Source organism: Oncorhynchus masou, chromosome 28 (genome assembly GCF_036934945.1).
Source record: "Oncorhynchus masou masou isolate Uvic2021 chromosome 28, UVic_Omas_1.1, whole genome shotgun sequence".
In the NCBI taxonomy this organism is placed as follows: domain Eukaryota; kingdom Metazoa; phylum Chordata; class Actinopteri; order Salmoniformes; family Salmonidae; genus Oncorhynchus; species Oncorhynchus masou.
Genome location: NC_088239.1, coordinates 75,218,878 through 75,243,057, shown reverse-complemented (window position 1 = coordinate 75,243,057; position 24,180 = coordinate 75,218,878). Strand labels below are relative to the sequence as shown.

General features: G+C 42.9%; 1 protein-coding gene across 2 annotated transcripts in view; it reads right to left on the bottom strand.

Moving 5' to 3' along the window:
• si:dkey-220k22.1 (multiple epidermal growth factor-like domains protein 9) overlaps window positions 1-24,180 on the bottom strand; it is an 80,182-nt gene that overhangs the window by 22,093 nt on the left and 33,909 nt on the right. For both annotated transcript variants that reach the window (XM_064943354.1, XM_064943355.1), the window contains one exon: window positions 4,108-4,247. In XM_064943354.1, the coding sequence (XP_064799426.1) occupies window positions 4,108-4,247 (140 nt within the window). The remainder of the gene's footprint in view (window positions 1-4,107; window positions 4,248-24,180) is intronic.

The following is a 24,180-nucleotide window of genomic DNA, read 5'->3' as shown; positions in this document are numbered from 1 at the left end:
ATTGATTAAATTGTTTTCCCCTGTCAGCAATCTACACACAATAATGACAAAGCAAAAAAAAAATTTGGGGGCTAATTTATAAGAAATATCACATTTACATAAGAATTCAGACCCTTTACTCAGTACTTTGTTGAAGCACCTTTGGCAGCAATTACAGCCTCGAGTCTTTTGGGTAGGACGCTTACAAGCTTCGCATACCTGTATTTTGGGAGTTTCTCCCATTCTTCTCTGCAGATCCTCAAGCTCTGTCAGGTTGGATGGGGACCGTAGCTGCACAGCTATTTTCAGGTCTCTGCAGAGATGTTCGATCGGGTTCAAGTCCAGGCTCTGGCTGGGCCACTCAAGGACATTCAGAGACTTGTCCAGAAGCCACTCCTGCAGTGTCTTGGCTGTGTGCTTAGGATCGTTGTCCTGTTGGAAGGTGAACCTTTGCCCTAATCTGAGGTCCTGAGCGCTCTGGAGCAGGTTTTCTTCAAGGATCTCTGTACATTGCCCCGTTAATCTTTGCCTCGATCTTGAGTAGTCTCCCAGTCCCTGCAGCTGAAAAACATCCCCACAGCATGATGCTGCCACCATGCTTCACCAAAGGGATGGTGCCAAGTTTCCTCCAGACATGACGCTTGGCATTCAATCTTGGTTTCATCAGACCAGAGAATCTTGTTTCTCATGGTCAGAGTCTTTAGGTGCCTTTTTGGCAAACTCCAAGCAGGCTCTCATGTGCCTTTTACTGAGGAGTGGCTTATGTCTGGCCACTCTACCATAAAGGCTGGTGGTGGAGTGCTGCAGGGATGGTTGTCCTTCTGGAAGATTCTGCTATCTCCACAGAGAAACTCTAGAGCTCTGTCAGAATGACCATCGGGAACTTGGTCACCTCCCTGACCAAGGCCCTTCTCCCCTGATTGCTTCATTTTGCCAGGCAACCAGCTCTAGGAAGAGTCTTGGTGGTTCCAAACTTCTTCCATTTAAGAATGGAGGCCACTGTGTTCTTGGGAACCTTCAATGCTGCAGAAATGTTTTGGTACCCTTCCCTAGATCTGTGCCTCGACACAATCCTGTTTTGGAGCGCTACGGACAATTCCTTTGACCCCATGGCTTGGTTTTTGGCCTGTGTCCAATCAATTGAATTTACGACAGGTGAACTCCAATCAAGTTGTAGAAACATCTCAAGGATTATTAATGGAAACAGGATGCACCTGAGCTCAATTTCGAGTCTCATAGCAAAGGGTCTGAATACTTATGTAAATAAGGAATGTTTTTTATTTTTAATAAATGTGCAAACATTTCCAAAAACCTGTTTTTGCTTTGTCATTATGGGGCATTGTGTGTAGCTTGCTGTGGAAATTGTTTTATTCAATCCATTTCAGAATAAGGCTGTAACGTAACGCATGTAGAAAAAGGCAAGGGTTCTGAAAACCTCCCGAAGGCAATGTATATCTCGATTAGAAAAAAGTTTTCTATATATTAGCTTTGTTGTACAACTAAAAGTCAAATACACTGCATTTAAAACAGTCGTCAATAATCTAATGAATTCAGGGCTTGTGAAATTATACCTAGGCTTAATATAAACCTTCCACAACCATAAGACCAAAAGACAAAAAATATAAAAACAACATGCAACAATTTCAATGACTTTACTAAATTACAGTTCATATAAGGATATCAGTCAATTGAAATAGATGAATAAGGCCCTAATCTATGGACTTCACATGACTGGGCAGGGGCGTAACCATGGGTGGGCTTGGGAGGGCATAGACATACCCACTTGGAAGCCAGGCCCACCCACTGCCTGGTTACACATGGTCTACGATTGTGAGGCCTGTTGAACAGAATGCCAAATTTTCTAAAATAACATTTTATTGAACATTCAATTTTCTGGCAACAGCTCTGGTGAACATCCTGCAGTCAGCATGCCAATTGCACGCTCCCTCAAAACTTGAGACATCTGTGGCATTGGGTTGTGTGACAAACTGCACATTTTAGAGTGGCCTTTTATTGTCCCTGATTATAAACTGGGTGGTTCGAGTCCTGAATACTGATTGGCTGACAGCCATGGTATATCAGACCGTATACCATATGGGTATGACAAAACATTTATTTTTACTGCTCTAATTACATTGGTGACCATGCGTTGCGTTGTGCCTAAGAACAGCCCTTAGCCATAGTATATTGGCCACATAACACACCGCCTCGGACATTATTGCTTAATTAAATCATGCTGTTTAATCAGCTTCTTGATATTCCACACCTGTCAGGTAGATGGATTATCTTGGCAAAGGAGAAATGCTCACTAACATGGATGTAAACAAATTTGTGCACAAAATTTGAAATATGCTTCTTGAGCGTATGGAAAATGTCTGGGATATTTCAGCTCATGGGACCAACACGTTACATGTTGCATTTATATTTATGTTCAGTATATTTTATCAAAATAGTTTAAGCTGCTTTTTTGAACCAAGCATAATGCACATTCTCTACCAGCCCAATTACTAACTTCTTGTGGTAGGCATTATAGGAAATTAACACAGGTCTCAAACAATCTCTCAAGCACAAGCCCACGTGATAGCGAGTAGCCAACTAATATTTATATTTCTAGTTTAGCCAACTTTGATCCATTTGATAGCTAACAAGGCAGAACAGTTGAATGGTTATGAACACACCCTTCTGTCCGTCTCAAAGTGTTTAAAGGATGCTAGCCTGTCCTCTTTGTTCAGATGTTGAAATCAAGTGGCCTACCTTATTTCTCAGAATGAGAACGAGTTGCCAATTCCTTATATAATTGTGTTTCTAAAACACAGACTAGACAGCTAGTATAACGGGTACGTGGTACCGCAAAGCCGTGCGCGACAAAGTGAGCAGTCATTTTCCAAAATCAAAGTTGTTTGATACTCCCGTTTTAGTAGTGTAGTGTAGTTAGTGTAGTGTAGTGTAGTTAGTGTAGAGTAGTGTAGTGTAGTTAGCGTAGCGTAGCGTAGTGCAGCGTAGTGTAGCGTAGTGTAGCGTAGTTAGTGTAGTGTAGTGTAGTGTAGTGTAGTTAGTGTAGCGTAGTGTAGTGCAGCGTAGTGTCTGCTCGGCATGTAATCTGACGAATCGAGACGTAAACACTCGTTAGAAAGCTTCTCCTCGAATACAGTAAAATAATGACAATGTGTTTGGGTCTCCATATGACCGATTCTGTTCGACCAAACCTCAAATGCAAATAGTGAACTGAAACGATTTGTCAGAGGGGAAGAAGTGATCTCTCATCTTTGTTGCTGTCAGTGGCGGGGGTAGGGGCTCGGCATGTGTGTGTAAACAGAGAAGATGTGTGTGTGGAAACAGAGAGGAAAATGCAAATCGAGAGATTTCACTCTCGCCAAAAATCTGTCCAAAAATATGCCCAATGCGTTTCTATGGGCTTATTTTGGCCCTACAATTGTCACCTGCCTTTCCGCCTTTGGGACAACCACTCCCATTGTTAGGGCATCGGCATCTCGTCATTATATACAGATCTATACTCATTAATGTGTGTAGGAGGAAAGGTGCGCAATTTGCTTATCATGCTGCACGTACTTAGGCCTGCCATTCTGCCCAGCTGCGAACCATGGAAAAGCGAAAGGGAACAGGCAAAAATGCTTATCACAGTGATTGCAGCGGAGTGATGACTCTGGCATTTCCTCATTAGCGGAATGGGAGCTACGTTGGCTGTGGTCGACAAACTCGTTTTAACAGCCGACCGATTTGTTCTTTTTTCTTTTAAGGCCAAGGCAATATCACACAGTGTGAATACAAATCAAATCACTGCAACTCCCCAAACAGTCTGTCAGCAGGCAGCATGGGAGTGAATCTCTCTGGAGGAGAAGTCAATATGGCAGTTTTTTTTACCGTTACATAACAACTAATGCTGTTTCGTGTTAACTGCATAAACAGCTCTGTTGGGGACATGTTACGAATATGATTTCATGAAAAATGCTTCCCTAGAGTTAATTTGATTAATAATAGTTAGTTTGCTTAATGCATTTCTGCATCTGTGAAAATGTGTGGCTTCTCTGCAGTCTGCACAGCCCTGGCATAGAGTAGAGGCCATGGCAGACATTTGTTTCAACCTTGGGCACAGCGAGGGTGACTCACCTGATTGTGGGTGGCAGTAGCTGGAGTGATTATTGCACTGGCATGGCTGGCAACCCGTGCTGCTGAACCGGAAGAAACCTGGGTGGCAATCGTCACACTTGTCACCGTATACGCCTGTCTTACACACGCACATCCCAGAGCTGTGGAAAGAACAGAAAGCTGGTGACACTTCAGTCAGGACCCCTGGGTTCTCATAATGCCTGCTTAAAATATACACTACAATGGTGTAGCAAAATTGAGCATGTCACAGTTACAGACACACACTTAAGCACATTACTCACATTTAATGAGAACAATGGTTGAATTCCTGAAGTAACAGTGAGTCCGGGGTCCCATAAGAAGGACTGAAGCTCAGTTCTGGTGACTTTTTAAACAGACATTCTACTCAAAATATGAAAATAAAATTATGCTAACACTTAAAATATAATGATCACCTCCAGAAATGAGCCCAAAAACATATGGGTAAAAATTATTTTAACTTCTTGATGCACCCATCCCGTTAGCAGGATCATTTTCGTCAACATCCGCTGAATTGCAGAGCGCCAAATTAAAAAAAAATAAAAAATTGGGTTGAACAGTATAAAGAATGGAGAAAGACACATTGAAAATCACTTAGAATGTATGTATGTATGTATGTATGTATGTATGTATGTATGTATGTATGTATGTATGTATGTATGTATAGTTGAAGATGGAAGTTTACATACACTTAGGTTGGAGTCATTAAAACTTATTTTTCAACCACTCCACAAATGTATTGTTAAAAAACTATAGTTTGGCAAGTCATTTAAGACATCTACTTTGTGCATGACTCAAGTCATTTTTACAACAACTGTTTACAGAAAGATTATTTCACTTATAAGTCACTGTATCACAATTCCAGTGGGTCAGAAGTTTACATACACTAAGTTGACTGTTCCTTTAAACAGCTTGGAAGATTCCAGAAAATGCCATGGCTTAAGAAGCTTCTGACTGACTCAAATGATGTCAATTGGCCTATTGGAGGTGTACCTGTGGATGTATTTCAAGGCCTGCCTTCAAACTCACTTCCTCTTTACTTAACATAACGGGAAAATCAAAAGAAATCAAGAAGACCTCAGAAAAAAAATTGTAGACCTCCAGAAGTCTGGTTCATCCTTGGGAGCAATTTCCAAATGCCTAAAAGGTACCACGTTCATCTGTACAAACAGTAGTACGCAAGTATAAACACCATGTGACCACACAGCCGTCATACTGCTCAGGAAGGAGACGCATTCTGTCTCTTAGAGATGAACGTACTTTGGTGCGAAAAGTGCAAATCAATCCTAGAACAACAGCAAAGGACCTTGTGAAGATACTGGAGGAAACGGGTACAAAAGTATTTATATCCACAGTAAAACAAGCCCTACATCGACATAACCTGAAAGGCCGCTCAGCAAGGAAGGAGCCACTTCTCCAAAACCGCCATAAAAAAGCCAGACTACGGTTTGCAATTGCACATGGGGACAAAGATCGTATTCTTTGGAGAAATGTCGTCTGGTCTGATGAAACAAAAAATAGAACTGATTGGCCATAATGACCATCGTTATGTTTGGAGGAAAAAGGGGGAGGCTTGCAAGCAGAAGAACACCATCCTGAACAAATGTAGTTCCAGAGAAAGGAAATTCTAGACAATTCTGTGCTTCCAACTTTGTGGCAAGAGTTTGGGGAAGGTCCTTTCCTGTTTCATCATGACAATGCCCCTGTGCACAATTGTATTTTTTTCAGATTTTTTATTGTACTAGGCAAGTCACTTAAGAACAAATTCTTATTTACGACGTCCTACCCCGGCTAAACCCAGACGAAGCAGGACCAGTTGTGCGCCGCCCTATGGGACTCTCAATCACGGCCGGATGTGATGCAGCCTGGATTCGAACCAGGTGCTGTAGTGATGCCTCTTGCACGGAGATGCAGTGCCTTAGACCGCTGCGCCTCTTGGGAGCCCACAGAGCGAGGTCCATACAGAAATGGTTTGTCGAGATCGGTGTGAAAGAACTTGACTGGCCTGTACAGAGCCCTGACCTCAACCACATCAAACACCTTTGGGATGAATTGGAGCGCTGACTGCGAGCCAGACCTAATCACCCTACATCAGTGCCCGACCTCACTAATGCTCTTGTGGTTGAATGGAAGCAAGTCCCTGCAGCAATATTCTAACACCTAGTGGAAAGCCTTCCCAGGAAGAGTGGAGGCTGTTATAGCAGCAAAGCGTATTAATGTCCATGATTTTGGAATGAGATCCTTGACGAGCAGGTGTCCACTTACCTTTGGTCATGTAGTGTAATGTAGTGTAGTATAGGAAAAAATGCATCACTTCTCTGCCCCTTTGCTATAGTGTGGTAGGGTAATCAGACCAAAATGCTTGTTACAAGCTATTATCTCTACAGTGCTGTTATATCACATCTTTATAGGCTATGGTTTGGAGATGACATAGCCTACTTGACAGAAGCATGTCTAATCTACGAAATATATTATCAACTATTTGATTTTGTCTGTTAAGCTGTGTGCACTGAACTGACATGCATGATTGTTGCTGACACTCCGATGTTCAGATGAAGGGGATTTTTTTTTAAATGACGGTTTGATGGTATTTTATATTTTTGAATAATAAAAGTTCTACATTTGTTTCATGAGTAGTACGTGAACCTAGGGTGACACCACATACAGTTGAAGTCGGAAGTTTACATACTTAGCCAAATACATTTAAAAACTCTATTTTTCACAGTTCCTGACATTTAATCCAAGTAAAAATTCCCTGTTTTAGGTCAGTTAGGATCACCACTTTATTTTAAGAATGTGAAATGTCAGAATAATAGTAGAGAGAATGATTTATTTCAGCTTTTATTTATTTCATGACATTCCCAGTGGGTCAGAAGTTTACAAGCACTCAATTAGTATTTTGTAGCATTGCCTTTAAATTGTTTAACTTGGGTCAAATGTTTCGGCTAGCTTTCCACGAGCTTCCCACAATAAGTTGGGTAAATTTTGGCCCGTTCCTCCTGACAGAGCTGGTGTAACTGAATCAGGTATGTAAGGCCTCCATGCTCGCACAAGTTTTTTCAGATCTGCCCACAAATTTTCTATAGGATTGAGGTCAGGGCTTTCTGATGGCCACTCCAATACCTTGAAATTGTTTAGGCTTGGGGTCATTGTCCATTTGGAAGACCCATTTGCGTCCAAGCTTTAACTTCCTGACTGATGTCTTGAGATGTTGCTTCAATATATCCACATAATTTCCCCCCCTCATGATACCATGTATTTTGTGAAGTGCACCAGTCCCTCCTGCAGCAAAGCCCCCCCACAACATGATGCTGCACCCGTGTGCTTCACTACTTCACTACATTATTGAAAAAGCCCTCTTCACCACAAGCAAAAGGCACAAAGAGTTTTAAGATTAAGGTTCCTCCATGTCGCTAATCCTTAGCTGACAAAACAGGCAATGAAAAGGTTCCTGTCTCAAGTGCACTCTAAACAGAGCTTTCACCTGCAGTAGACATGATCAATGCAAAGGGAAGAGACATGGGCCGCGTTCCAGGCTGACTACACTGCAGTCGCCTGCCAGATCAAAACATTGGTTGACGTGTGCAACGCCTGGAACGCCAACCTTATGATATTTTGATGCTGTTTAAATTGACCTTATGTCTTTTCTAGTCACCCACCGATACTACATTTTTGGCCGATACCCAATATTTTCCTTGCCAAAAACAACTATTCCGAAAACCGATATTTACAATTTGAGCTGACTTTTAAGCATTCTAGTGAAGTTAAATAGTTACACATGGACGCAGAGGTCTAAGGCCCTGCATCTCAGTGCAAGAGGCATCACTACAGTCCCTGGTTCGAATCCAGGCTGTATCACATCCGGCCGTGATTGGGAGTCTCATAGGGCACACAATTGGCCCAGCGTGGTCCGGGTTTGGTCGGGGTAGGACGTCATTGTAAATAATAATTTGTTCTTAACTGACCTGCCTAGCTAAATAAAGGTTTTAAACACACACACACACACACACACACACACACACACACACACACACACACACACACACACACACACACACACACACACACACACACACACAAAAAGTTGTTGTTGGCATTCGCAGATGTCCCCATTACCAGTAAAACATCATCAAAACTTATTTCTTTCACTTACTTGCAGTGCTGTTTCGTTCATTTGTTCAGTCGTTTTATTCTCAACCAGGATTTCATCATCAAATCAATTTGTCACATGCGCCAAATACAACAAGAGTACACCTTACCATGAAATGCTTACTTACAAGCCCTTAACTCTTCTTGAACTGCAGTTAGTTAAGAAAACATTTACAAAATAAACTAAAGTAAAAAAAATAATTAAAAGTAACAATGAAATAACAATAATGAGGCTATATTATATATAGGGGAACCGGTACTGAGTCAGTGTGCAGGGCTACAGGTTAGTTGAGGTAATAAACAGCGAGTAGCAGCAGTGTACAAAACAAATGGAAGGGGGGGGTTCAATGTAAGTAGTCCGGTGGCCATTTGATTAATTGTTCAGCAGTCTTATGGCTTGGGGGTAGAAGCTGTTAAGGAGCCTTTTGGTCCTAGACTTGGTGCTCCAGTACCGCGGTAGCAGAGAAAACAGTCTATGACTTGGGTGACTGGAGTCTGACAATTTTATAGGCTTTCCTCTGACACCACCTATTATATAGGTTCTGGATTGCAGAAAGCTTGGCCCCAGTGATGTACTGGGCTGTACGCACTACCCTCTGTAGTGCCTTACGGTCAGATGCCGAGCAGTTGCCAGACCAGGCGGTGATGCTCTCGATGGTGCAGCTGTAGAACTTTTTGAGGATCTTCCAAATCTCTCCTGAGGAGGAATAGGTTTTGTCGTGCCCTCTTCACGACTGTCTTGGTGTGCTTAGACCATGAAAGTTCATTGTGATGTGGACACCAATGAACTTGAAACACTAGACCCGCACCACTACAGCCCCGTCGATGTTAATGGGGACCTGTTCGGGCCGCCTTTTCTTGTAGTCCACGATCAGCTTCTTGTTGTCCTGACACCACACAGCCAGTTCTATGACCACCTCCCTATAGGCTGTCTCATCGTTGTCGGTGATCAGGCCAATCACTATTGTGTCGTCAGAAAACTTAATGACGGTGTTGGAGTCGTGTTTGCCTACCCTTACCACCTAGGGGCGGCCCGTCAGGAAGTCCAGGATCCAGTTGCAGAGGGAGGTGTTTAGTCCCAGGGTCCTTAGCTTAGTGATGAGCTATGTGGGCACAAATGTGTTGAACGCTGAGCTGTAGTCAATGAACAGCATTCTCACATTGGTGTTCCTTTTGTCCAGGTGGGAAAGGGCAGTGTTGAGTGCATGTCATACATGTCAAGCAGTGAGTTTCAGCTCTGTCTGTCTGTGGTCTCTCTTCCTCAGTGTGCACTGTCACTGTGTCTGTTTCCATCATGTCCTGCTGTGTCTGTAACATTTCACTTTAACCCTGTTTCTTGTCTGCATCAAAGTAGCGGTCCTTGTACCTAGCATCGAGCATGGTAGCGATACAGTAAAGAGAGAATGCCACCGAATCGCTTGTTCACAGCCTGTGTCGGCAGTTTTGTTGAGCAGGCGTTTCAATGCCATGACAGAAGGTATCACATCTGCTGCAGGTGCAGTTGATGAGCTTATTTCTCGAGTCAGTTATTCAAAAGGAGCTAGCTAGTGTGTTTCCAAGTTTCAAACATGTTCTCAAATGCCATTGAAATGGCAGCAGTGGTATGACAACCAGCACATTCATAAGCATGCAATATTACTTTTTTACTCTTTTAAATGACTACTCGATCCACACAGCAGATATTGTGGGCTAGTTTAGGAATGCTGTGTTGCACGTGTAGTGCAACATTTTACGTGGTGTCATTACGTCATGTACCTACGTTATATAGATCTGCACATCAGCTTTGACATCCGTTTTGCACATCAGCGTTAAATTAGACATCGGGTCAATACCGATATTGGCATTTTAAGCTAATATCAGCCGATTCCGATATGTTCACCGATATATTGTGCATAAACTGCCTGTAGAGAGTACACTTTTATTAGGCCTAGTTATATGGTTAGACTCTGCATTGTCCTCATATATTATGTACTTTGTCTATTGCAGCATTCACCCAGTATAATGGAATTGCTCTTTCTGTGTAAATACGGAATACAGTCTTGGGACCAGGCTACGGGGTCAGTGGTCAGAGCTGAGCCAGATGAGCCTCATTAGGAGTGTTTGAAACCAGACTAAACTAACTGCTCCCAGTCTCAGATAGCCTGTCTTGAGTTTTACCTCCTCACTTCACCAGACAAATGTGCTCTACTACTACTACTACTACTACAGACTCATGCATAAATAAGGGTGGGGGTTGGCCCACAAACACAGACATATACACACAAACACGGTGGAGACAGACCTTCAATTAATAAATGGATCATAAATTATGTATGGAGCATCCTAGAGCGAGGAAGGAGATTCCCCCTCATTCAAGGAAACGAGAGGAAGAGGAGAGGAAGAGGAAATGTGTTTGGCATCTTAATCCATCTCAAACTACAAAGTGCAGTGTTCTCACTAAACAGTAGTGTGGCTGTCACTGCAGTAGTCTTCATGGGCTAGGATACTAAGTACACAGAGCTGGTTTAAAATCAAGGTGCATCACTCTCTCCATATAAAAATACTACGCTAGCTCTAGTAGATTAAGTCTAGTATTTTACATGGAGATTTCCACACCTTGTGTTTGCTTGCAGTATTCACTTAAGTTAGGCCAGCACCTCCACTCCAGATGTTTAAGCAGTGAGTACACCGAGGCAGTTTAAAATATTTGGAGATACTATGTGAGATACAATATCTATTCATTAACATTTCAACATGGTCAAATCTATTCATATGAAGGTGTTAATGAAATAGCTTTGTCCAGTATCGTTGGTGTTTGTATGGAGTGAGTCCACAGTGGAAGAACAGAGGGGTGTTATTATTACAGGTCTGCTGCTCTGACACTGATCTGTCACAGGCACCGGCAGTCCTTTGATCCTTTTCTCTCTCAGCCATGTTAAATATGTGGGGAGCTGCCTGGATAAAGAGAAAGGTTGCTGCAGAGCACAACGTGTCATGGTGATAATGTAAACAGATGCAAGGTTTGGCACAACCCCCAGCAAAACATTATGTTCCTACATTCTGATGCTTACGCAAGTCTTCACTGGTACACACGGTGAGATATTTCACTTTAATGTGGGGAGAACAGACCCTATTTTAATGTGGGGAGAGCAGACCCTATTTTAATGTGAGGAGAGCAGACCCTATTTTAATGACCCTATTTTAATGTGGGGAGAGAGACATTTTAATGAGAACCCCTATTTTAATGTGGGGAGAGCAGACCCTATTTTAATGTGGGGAGAGCAGACCCTATTTTAATGTGGGGAGAGCAGACCCTATTTTAATGTGAGGAGAGCAGACCCTATTTTAATGTGGGGAGAGCAGACCCTATTTTAATGTGGGGAGAGCAGACCCTATTTTAATGTGGAGAGAGCAGACCCTATTTTAATGTTGGGGACAGCAGACCCTATTTTAATGTGGGGAGAACAGACCCTATTTTAATGTGGGGAGAACAGACCCTATTTTAATGTGGGGAGAGCAGACCCTATTTTAATGTGGGGAGAGCAGACCCTATTTTAATGTGGGGAGAACAGACCCTATTTTAATGTGGGGAGAGCAGACCCTATTTTAATGTGGGGAGAACAGACCCTATTTTAATGTGGGGAGAACAGACCCTATTTTAATGTGGGGAGAGCAGACCCTATTTTAATGTGGGGAGAGCAGACCCTATTTTAATGTGGGGAGAACATACCCTATTTTAATGTGGGGAGAACAGACCCTATTTTAATGTGGGGAGAGCAGACCCTATTTTAATGTGGGGAGAACAGACCCTATTTTAATGTGGGGAGAGCAGACCCTATTTTAATGTGGGGAGAGTAGACCCTATTTTAATGTGGGGAGAGCAGACACTATTTTAATGTGGGGAGAGCAGACCCTATTTTAATGTGGGGAGAACAGACCCTATTTTAATGTGGGGAGAGCAGACCCTATTTTAATGTGGGGAGAACAGACCCTATTTTAATGTGGGGAGAACAGACCCTATTTTAATGTGGGGAGAGCAGACCCTATTTTAATGTGGGGAGAACAGACTCTATTTTAATGTGAGGAGAGCAGACCCCATTGTAATGTGGGGAGAGCAGACCCCATTTTAATGTGGAGACAACAGACCCCATTTTAATAAGGGGAGAACAGACCCTATTTTAATGCATCTTGGGCATAATCCCCAAACCCTGCAGAGCCGCAACTCACACCATCCTATCCCCACAGGCGCAATAGGGGTTGGGGTTTCCATGGCAACAGCACCATGGCCGGCGCCGGTCGCCCTGCACTGTGATGGCGGCTGAGAGTGGAGACTGATTGGGGGATGGACACAGGGATACGGGGGCGAGCAACATGACCAATGGCCAGCCATAGGTTGTTATTTAAGTGGGAGACCATGGTGTAGTGTAGGGTATACGCCGCATACCCACTTATTTTTCAGTGGGCATTCAATGTACTCACTTCTTAATCCCCACGATGTGTATCAAAGTAGTGCAGTGGAGGTATACGCTGTATCAATTAATAAGGCTGATGGAACAGATCAGAATGTTTAGCTTAAAATGTTGATAAACTATTATTTCTTCACATTTAAAGTGCAGCAATGTGCACACAGCGTTAGGCCTACGCGTGAATGTTCCCAAATGCAATTTGCGGGAAAACATCTTTCTAAAATGCTCACCACACAAGGTTTAGAAATATCCGTTAGGAATTTAGAAAGAGGTGAGATCTAAAGATGCAACAACTATTATCGGTTGCTAATATGACTAGGATGATTTGGCTGCTAAAAGACAATAAAAAAGGAAGTTGGAAGAAAACCAATAGAACAGCAGTACGCATACGAGGAAGTCTTTATAAAACAATTGCCTCCATGTTGCTATGGAGGGATTTTGGCTATAGGCTACTTTGAAGCAAAGTACGACATGCCTCATAATGTGAAGTAAAATGTCAGTTTCAAGCAGGAAAAATAAAACTATGTTAATGATAGGCCTACAGTGCCTTCAGGAAGTCTTCACACCGCTTTAAGTTTTCCATTTTTTTTTTAGTTAGACTGATTTTAAAATTGATTTAATTTAGATTTAATTTTTTACACTGGCCTACACACAATACCCCATAATGTCAAAATGGAATTATGTTTTTACACATTTTTACAAATGAATACAAAATGAAAAGCTGAAATGTATTGAGTCAATAATATTAAACCCCTTTGTTATGGCAAGCCTATATAAGTTCAGGAGTAAATATTTTCTTAACAAGTCACATAATAAGTTGCATGGACTCACTCTGTGTATAATAATAGGGATTAACATGATTGTTGAATGACTACCTCATCTCTGTACCCCACACACATCTGTAAGGTCCCCCAGCCGAGCAGTGAATTTCCAACACAGATTCAACCACAAAGTCCAAGATGGTTTTCCAATGCCTCGCAAAGAAGGGCACCCATTGGTAGATGGGTAAACAAAACAAAAACATTGAATATCCCTTTCAGTATGGTGAAGTTATTAATTACACTTTGAATGATGTATCAATAAACCCAGCCACTACAAAGATATAGACATCCTTCCTAACTCAGTTGCCAGAGAGGAAGGAAACCACTCAGGGATTTCACCATGAGGCCAATGGTGACTTAAACAGCTAGAGTTGAATGCCTGTGATTGGAGAAAACTGAAGATGGATCAACAACATTGTAGTTACTCCACAATACTAAAAAGAATGAAGCCTGTACAGAATAAAAAATAATCCAAAACATGCATCCTGTTTGCAACAAGGCACTAAAGTAATACTGCAAAACATGCATCCTGTTTGCAACAAGACACTAAAGTAATACTGCAAAACATGCATCCTGTTTGCAACAAGGCACTAAAGTAATACTGCAAAACATGCATCCTGTTTGCAACAAGACACTAAAGTAATACTGCAAAACATGCATCCTGTTTGCAACAAGACACTAAAGTAATACTGCAAAACATGCATCCTGTTTGCAACAAGGCACTAAAGTAATACTGCAAAACATGCATCCTGTTTGCAACAAGCCACTAAAGTAATACTGCAAAACATGCATCCTGTTTGCAACAAGACACTAAAGTAATACTGCAAAACATGCATCCTGTTTGCAACAAGACACTAAAGTAATACTGCAAAACATGCATCCTGTTTGCAACAAGCCACTAAAGTAATACTGCAAAAAATGTAGCAAAGCAATTCACTCTTTGTCCTGAATACAAAGTGTTGTATTGGATATGATGCCCCAAACATATTACTGAGTACCACTCTCCATATTTTCAGACACTTACCCAGAAAAACCAATTTGACAGTTGAAATTGCTGTATTGACTCAGGGGGTTGAATACTTACCTAAAGATAATAGATTTATGAAAAATAAAACACTACAAATGTTTGAATATTTCATCCACTTTGACAGAGTATTTTGTGTAGATTGTTGACAAACAAAATGACAAATTAATTTGAATCCCATTTTATAACACAACAAAATGTAGAAAAAGTCAAGAGGTGTGAATACATTCTGAAGGCACTGTAACAGTCTTCTGGTAGATGGAAAGGCTTTCCCAAAACAAACATCTCTATTAAATGTTAACTAGCTACAAAGTCATCTTCCACTGGGAACAGATGTCAATTCAACGTCTAATCCACATGGGTTCACGTAATTCCATTGAAATGACATGGAAACAACACTGATTTAACCAGTTTGTACCCAAGTGAGCAATGTATACCTGGAAGAATGATATCATGATTATTTGCATCAATCCAGTGACTATTTGTTTTGTAAATCTGTTACAGAAACACCGCTAACCAAACAGTGCTAGGGGCCTGCTTTGGAATTAAAGGACACCTACGCTAAAAGAAATGTACATTTATAAAACTTCCCAGACTTCCAACGTTGTCTCCTGATGTGGTTTAAGTATTGTTGAGACCTTAGAAAAACAACAAAATTGGATGTTCTATTAAAAAAGTGTGACTGAGTGAAAACCCGAACATGATGTCAAAAATCTGAAACCTGTGAATTTCTGAGTCATTTGACAGCCTTGTTTATCTGTTTCAAAAGTAGGCCTACTATTAGCCTACTAGCACAGTACAGCTTAGATTGGCCTGACTGTGAAAGACCAACATGGGAGTTCTCATTGTAGGTAATTCAGAGTGTATGTCACAGTGTTCTCATAGAATTTTTCCACACAGGGCACCTTTTCTTCGTTGGGTGGGCCATTTGGGAAATTTGGGGCAAATTAAAAGTATACGCACTTTTCCAGACACCACTAAACCACTGATGGGAGAGGTCTACGGAGGGATCTGATGAACAAAGGTACCTCGGATAACTTATAAGCAGCCCCCCCCCAATCATCACCATGGGATAAGAGTACACTGTAACTCAAAGCTCTCCATGCGTTTTATTACTTCAGTGTTCACACTGGTCCCAGAATTCAGGATCTTAGTGAGCAATCTGTCCAGCATCGAATGTGCAATTAAAACAATTATAAGAGTTGGCAATGTTATTTGCCTTTTGGTAGGCAGTTGGTCTATTTTCAACAAAGATCACAGATAAACAAACCGTGTGCACATAAAAGGGCCCTATTAAACCAAAACAGTTCACTGAGGTTTCTAGGGTAAAGACTATGAGAAATTGTATTTGCAATTACATTAAAATGTCTCCACAGAAATATAATAATTTTTCCACTACATTTTAAGGAAATCAGTCCAAACATATTCTAGTCATATGCCAGAAGCCTATAAGCTAGCCACAGACACAGTGAGGCATAATTAATGATTGATGTCAATGGAACCGACATGCAGCTGGCACGTAACCAACCTACTCACTTGGACAGAAATCGGACAACCCTGAAATGAAACGGACTGCTTTGAAAGCAGAGGACTGAAAGTATCCAGGAGGAGAGGATACATCTCCGTTCTATTTATTATTCACATCAGGTTTTGTGAACCCACAGCACCGGCAGTCAGGCCGCCAAGTGAATTTCACCTCAGACTGATGGAGAGTTCTTTATCTAACAGTTATTTTCTAAGCGATAATGATGCAAGTCCAGTTAAGATGAAGTCTACTGCCTACCCTCTATGGTATTTCACAAAAAAACAGATTTGTTAAAATTCTTTATAAACCAAGGGGCATGAATCCTAACATTCCCAACGGGGGGAGACAAGCCAGCCGACACAGAGAAGTCTGAGTTTTGGCCTTTAAATGTTACCAGCATATCCACCAACGCAGCAGAGCCTCAGTGGATGAACACAACAGTAGACTGTCGGGAGGAGGGGGTAGAGAATGATGTGCCTGTCCTAATACTGTAGTGTACACTCACCAGCTCCAGTGTACTGCATAATTGATGCTGCATCTGGCAGCAAACAGTGGAACTTGTTTCTTCCAATCCCTATGATGAAGAGAAATGTCCTCCCTTCCCCATCTACTAAGAGTCAGTTTCCATTAGCCATAGTAGCTGAGGGGCTGACGTTTGTCAGGGGCTCTGACAGGAGTATGGGTGGTGATGGGCAGAAGAGGGATGAGGGGAGAGACTGCACCATGCATGCACTAGTCCAGAGTCCAGACAGAGAGGCTTCATCATTAACTTATTGATCGGAGCCCCATCAGACGTAACAGCGTTCTGCCCACCTTAGCGTAGAGAAGAATGAAAGCACCGAGGGTAGCGTAGAGGAGAATGAAAGCACCGAGGGTAGCGTAGAGGAGAATGAAAGCACCGAGGGTAGCGTAGAGGAGAATGAAAGCACCGAGGGTAGCGTAGAGGAGAATGAAAGCACCGAGGGTAGCGTAGAGGAGAATGAACGCACCGAGGGTAGCGTAGAGGAGAATGAAAGCACCGAGGGTAGCGTAGAGGAGAATGAAAGCACCGAGGGTAGCGTAGAGGAGAATGAAAGCGGGTAGAGGAGAATGAAAGCACCGAGGGTAGAGTGAAAGCACCGAGGCGTAGAGGATAATGAAAGCACCGAGGGTAGCGTAGAGGAGAATGAAAGCACTGAGGGAAGAGTAGAGGAGAATGAAAGCACCGAGGGTAGAGGAGAGGAGAATGAAAGCACCGAGGGTAGCGTAGAGGAGAATGAAAGCACCGAGGGTAGCGTAGAGGAGAATGAAAGCACCGAGGGTAGAGTAGAGGAGAATGAAAGCACCGAGGGTAGCGTAGAGGAGAATGAAAGCACCGAGGGTAGAGTAGAGGAGAATGAAAGCACCGAGGGTAGCGTAGAGGAGAATGAAAGCACCGAGGGTAGCGTAGAGGAGAATGAAAGCACCGAGGGTAGCGTAGAGGAGAATGAAAGCACTGAGGGAAGAGTAGAGGAGAATGAAAGCACCGAGGGTAGAGTAGAGGAGAATGAAAGCACCAAGGGTAGAGTAGAGGAGAATGAAAGCACCGAGGGTAGCGTAGAGGAGAATGAAAGCACCGAGGGTAGCCGAGGAGAATGAAAGCACCGAGGGTAGCGTAGAGGAGAATGAAAGCACCGAGGGTAGCGTAGAGGAGAATGAAAGCACCGAGGGTAGCGTAGAGGAGAATGAAAGCACCGAGGGTAGCGTAGAGGAGAATGAAAGCACCAAGGGTAGCGTAGAGGAGAATGAAAGCACCGAGGGTAGAGTAGAGGAGAATGAAAGCACCGAGGGTAGAGGAGAATGAAAGCACCGAGGGTAGAGTAGAGGAGAATGAAAGCACCAAGGGTAGAGTAGAGGAGAATGAAAGCACCGAGGGTAGAGTAGAGGAGAATGAAAGCACCGAGGGTAGAGTAGAGGAGAATGAAAGCACCGAGGGTAGAGGAGAATGAAAGCACCGAGGGTAGAGGAGAATGAAAGCACCAAGGGTAGAGTAGAGGAGAATGAAAGCACCAAGAGTAATGTAGAGGAGAATGAAAGCACTGAGGAGTTCATGGTAGTGTCCCTAGTGGCGCTATTTAAAGGCTGATAAAAATTATGCTAATTGAAATACTTTTTCTAATATTTTTTTTTACACTACATGCAGGATATACTGTATCATACAATGCATACAGTAAGCCCATTGATCAACAAGTTCTACCACCACAACCCAACCGAACACACAAACTAAGAAATGAACATTTCTATCCACAAAGATCAAACCTCATGTTATTACAAACAGAAATGGCCTTTTCACTTGTGGGGATCAATGCATCAAGTATTTGCAGTACACAACTATGTTGGTCAGAATATGTGTCCTTGGACAAGTGTCTGGTGTGGAGTGTCTGATTGTGGGGGTGGGGGCACACAGAGGTCTTGGCAGCAGGCTTGAATCGTGTCCAACAGCCACAGCACAACAGGCCATCCACTGCTGGGACACCAGTGATAAAACACTGCCAACATTCACACTGACATATTTGAAGATAAAATGTGTGTAGTGTTTATTTTTAACATGTATACTTAATGTTTAAAGGGGAATGTCTGTTTGTAAGTGGTGCACGATATGCATACCCATATAGATGCATGACATGTGTACGACAATCCATAGAAAAACAGTTAGTTTTCCACCACAACATAAAAACCTAGAATATTTTTCAAAGCAATAGACCATTATGAAAATATACATTAATATTTGACGATTTAAAAACAAAATAGCCTACCATTTAAAAACAAGCCTGAAACTCTGCCCTGCTTTGAATTGTAAATGACACATTGAGTGTGGATGCCCTGAAGGAAGCCTATGCTGAATTAACCAGGGGAGGTTAACTCCAGTAGCAGGCAGACCTGGGTTCGAATACCATTTAAAATCTTTCAAATTCTTTAAGTGTTTACTTTAGCCTACCTGGAATGCCTTTTTCCAACTATCTATTAGTTCCATTAAGTCAGTCAAGCTCAATCAAGCAACGATAAAGTATATGAAATTATTTCAAATAGTATTTAAATTCAGGTCTGCTTCTGGCAGGCTGGAAGTGAATGTGTGCACTGGATCTAAGACATCACTGCATAACTGCCAGACCGGATTAGCCGCAGAGGCACTTAGCATTGGCCCGCGTCTGGGAGGACAAATCTGCTCACCATAAATACCTTCAACTTTAAAAAGAGTATTTACATTTTAAGCCATTTGAAAAAATATTTTCAATAGGAAGCAATGCTTTGCAGAATCGTTTTATATATAGGCTGATGACTAAGAGTTTCCGTCGGTAGAAATAATCCCAAGTGCCTGCCCACACACATATCTCTGAAGTTAAATCTGAAGTCTTGAATGGTCTCGGATTACATGTCTTTCCCTCTTTCCTTGAAAGTTGACAGCTGCTTTGGACTCCTAGATTGGGGTTTAGACCATATTTTTCTCTAATCTCACATCCTTTAAAAGCAGTGAAAAGGTATTGACGACCAGCCGAACCACTCAACCACTAAATTGATGCAAACGTGGGGACATCCATTTCAGTCCAATATGAAGCTCTTATCTCAATCCCTGCAAGTTCAGTGGCTATTTCAAAAGGGGCAAAAAGGCATCAACGACCACTCAACCACTAATTCAATACAAACAAGAGGACATCCATTTCAGAATTTCAGAGCAGTATCAAGCTTTAGTCATTGTAATTCCAAATCACACAGCCAAAAAAGCAAAACATACTCAACAGGGCTGCGATCTTGAGCCACTCTCTCCATAGGTCTCTCTCTATGGGGACCCTGCAGGCTGATTTTGACATTTTCCATCTTGCCATAATGAAATTCTAGTTGACACGATTAGTAGCCGTGACTGGGGGCTACAGTGCACAAAGACGGCGTGACGGAAGGCTGCAGTGCAACACAGACGGCGTGACGGAAGGCTGCAGTGCAACACAGGCAGTGTGACGGAAGGCTGCAGTGCAACACAGGCGTCGTGACGGAAGGCTGCAGTGCAACACAGACGGCGTGACGGAAGGCTGCAGTGCAACACAGGCAGCGTGACGGAAGGCTGCAGTGCAACACAGGCAGCGTGACGGAAGGCTGCAGTGCAACACAGGCAGCGTGACGGAAGGCTGCAGTGCAACACAGGCGTCGTGACGGAAGGCTGCAGTGCAACACAGACGGCATGCGGGAAGGCTGCAGTGCAACACAGACGGCATGCGGGAAGGCTGCAGTGCAACACAGGCAGCGTGACGGAAGGCTGCAGTGCAACACAGGCGTCGTGACAGAAGGCTGCAGTGCAACACAGGCGTTGTGACGGAAGGCTGCAGTGCAACACAGGCAGCGTGACAGAAGGCTGCAGTGCAACACAGGCAGCGTGACGGAAGGCTGCAGTGCAACACAGGCAGCGTGACAGAAGGCTGCAGTGCAACACAGGCGTCGTGACAGAAGGCTGCAGTGCAACACAGGCATTGTGACAGAAGGCTGCAGTGCAACACAGGCAGCGTGACGGAAGGCTGCAGTGCAACACAGGCAGCGTGACGGAAGGCTGCAGTGCAACACAGGCAGTGTGACGGAAGGCTGCAGTGCAACACAGGCAGCGTGAAGGAAGGCTGCAGTGTGTCCGAGTTAGGGTTGCACATTTTGGGGAATATTGGTGGAAGCTTTCCGTGGGAATTAACGGGAACATATGGGAATTAACAGAAATATGCAAATTAATATTAATACCATTTAAAATGTAGATTTTTTTTACCATATATGGAGACAGAAACAGAAACCTTTTACCTTATCATAAGTAGACATAATTACATCCTTCCAATAGAAATACAAAAAATATATTTAGTGTCCACCTCTTGAACATCAGAGGCCTCATCTTCACTGTCACTTTCCAACCTTGTTGAGGATGGCTCGTTGTCAGGCTCAAAAAGCCTCAAATTTGCCCGGATGGCCAACAACATTTCAACTCGTGTATTGGTCAGCATGTTGCGTGCTCCCAAACAAGGACCAGTTGCAGTCTGAGGCTGCTGATGTTGGTGGGATTTGGGGGATGATGGAGGCAACAGGGGAAAGAGCCTCAGATCCACAAGTCCCTTCCACCAGGTGGCTGATGAGATATGTTGGCACAACTGCCATATTGCATCTCCATCCCAAAGCCCTTGCTTGGAAGTGTACTTCGCCAGACTGCCAATAACCTTGCCCTCATCCAGGCCAAGGTGGAGAGACACGGTAGGGATGACACCATAGGCCTTGTTGATCTCTGCACCAGACAGGATGCTCTTGCCAGCATACTTGGGGTCCAACAACATGTACGCTGTGGCGTGTATGGGCTTCAGGCAGAAGTCTTCACACTTTTTGATGCATTTCAGAACTGCAGTTTCCTCTGCTTGAAACAACAGTTAAGTGGGCAGGGCAGTACGGATTTCATCTCTTACATCTGCAAGCAGAGTCTGAACATCAGACAGGATGGCGTTGTCATCCCTCAATCAGTGCAATGGCTACAGCTATAGGTTCCAGGAGTCTCAGGCTGCTTACCACTCTCTCCCAAAATACATAATTCATGACGATTCTCTTGATGGGGCTGTCCATATCAGCAGACTGTGGTATGGCCATTTCTTGGAGAGACCTCTTCTCCTCCAGGAGATTGTAAAACATGATGACAACACCACCCCAACGAGTGTTGCTGGGCAGCTTCAATGTGGTGCTCTTATTCTTCTCACTTTACTTGGTGAGGTAGATTGCTGCTATAACTTGATGAACCTTCACATACCTAACCATTTCCTTGGCTCTCTTGTCTTCAATGCATGAGCAGCACAGCCAATGGGTGTGATGTGTGTCTGTCACCAGTGTAAATACCCTCTGTGGTCCAAGGTCATTGATGACAGCCTTCAGCTCATCAACAAAGTAGAGACCAGTGTGTCTGTTGTCCCTTGTGTCTGTGCTCTTGTAGAATACTGGTTGAGGGGTGGAGATGATGTAGTTAATTATTCCTTGCCCACGAATATTCGACCACCCATGACAGATGATTGCAATGCAGTCTGCTTTCTCTATGATTTGCTTGACCTTCACTTGACCTCTGTTGAACTCAGAACCAGCAAATGAGTAGATAAAGCATGTTTGGTTGGAGGGGTGTATGCTGGACGAAGAACATTCAGAAATCTCTTCCAATACACATTGCCTGTGAGCATCAGAGGCGAACTATTTGCATACACAGCTCGAGCAAAACATTCATCAGCATTTCTCCATTGAGTCAAACTTCTGATTCCAGGAAGACCATGAGCTGTTGCTAAGGTGTCTGATTCATAATTTTCACCTCAAATGGAAGTAGAGTGACTATTGTTAGAGGTTGCTTGTTGTGAGCGCTGAGGGAACTTTATGCACTTGGCCAGATGATTCTGCATCTTTGTTGCATTCTTCATATATGATTTGGCACAGTATTTGCAAATGTACACATCTTTTCCTTCCACATTAGCTGCAGTGAAATGTCTCCACACATCAGATAGTGCCCGTGGCATTTTCCTGTAAAGATTTTTTTTAAATAAGTAAAAATAAAAACAAATAGAAATTCCACGTACAGATAAATAGTTAAGCAGTTAGATTAAACAACTCCTTGTAAGATAAATGTTTTAAATTGAAACATGTATGGAAACAGGTGAATTAACACTCAGTTAGCAGCAAGCAAGCTAAAACCCACATGCTAGAAAAAACTAACTAGCAGAAATTGTTAACAAGTTAGAAATGATTTAAATCACACTTTGCTGTAGGCTACTATTTACTAGTTAACAAAAAATAATGTCATAAAATATGTTCACCCCACCCAGTATTGTATTCAAAACTTACCAGAAAGCATGTAGTCCCTGGCTCAGACAGAGTAGCAGTGTGAGCTCAATAGCATCTCATTAGTGTGCAAGATCTTGAGAATCAGCTGTACATGTGATGGAAAAGTACACTGCGCTTGTGATGGAAGAACGCACTGTACATACAGAGGGTTGCAATTCCATTGAATTGGGGATAGTTTAACCAAAATATGACACATGACCTAGAATTGCCTTATGTGTATCCCACAAAAAAGGTTCACTGTTATAAGCTAAGTTTTTTGATGAATTTAAGCAAAATTCCCCAAATTCCCGGGCTTAACTTCCCATGGAAAATTTACTTGAAAGTTTCCGACCATTTGCAACCTAGTCCGAGGCTCCACGCTGCTCAGCCTGTGACAAAAGCCTTTTTGGATGCAGAAACAGTGCGCTGGCCTGATGTCCACTTGAGCAAGCCCTTTGTTCTTTACAGAATGGATGTTTTATTTTCCTCCAAGCAGCAGGCTCAGAGATCTCCTCTTTTTGAAAAAGGAATTGTGACTAGTACTTGGAGAGGCAGCTTGAGACAGGGCTCCAGTCAGTCATGAGAACCCAGGGACAGGGCTGAGATCAATTACATTTCAATTGAGCAGATTTTCTGCAACAAACAGGGTGACATTTTGATCGTGCCTGCTGAAATGGCACCATTGTCAAAACAAACAGAATCAATTAAAATATGCAGTGAAGCACTACTTATATGCAGTGAAGCACTACTACTGCTACTTCAAAGAAAGTCTGCAATGAATCAGATTCAACTGCATTGCACGCATCATTTATCCAACTTCAAGCCTTGTGAATTATTGCTACCTGCTTGTGGACATAGTTTGTAAATAAACACAGTGAAAAATATTGACTAATTGTATCTTTTACATTATCAACCCGGACCAAAGAGGTTAACAGGTCAATGAGAGCATTGTGACCGTCAGTCAGTGGGTATACAACTAATTTAAAAAGAAGCCAGAGCAAAGTGTCCCTTGGCAGCAGATACGCCCTTAAATCAGCGAACTCCAGACATGGAATTTGCCGCAGGTCTTTAAAAGCCAACCGCAGACACCTGCCTAACATTGCCCAGTGACTGAATAACATTTGAATAATATAATAGTTAAATCCCATTTCATGCTGCCTTAAACCTAAAATATTCATGAGCCAGCAGTATAAGGAGCTTCTAGCACCTGACGATTTCTGGGCTAATTCATCCCCCTGACTTCCCCGTCCCTCCCCCTATTGTCTGGCT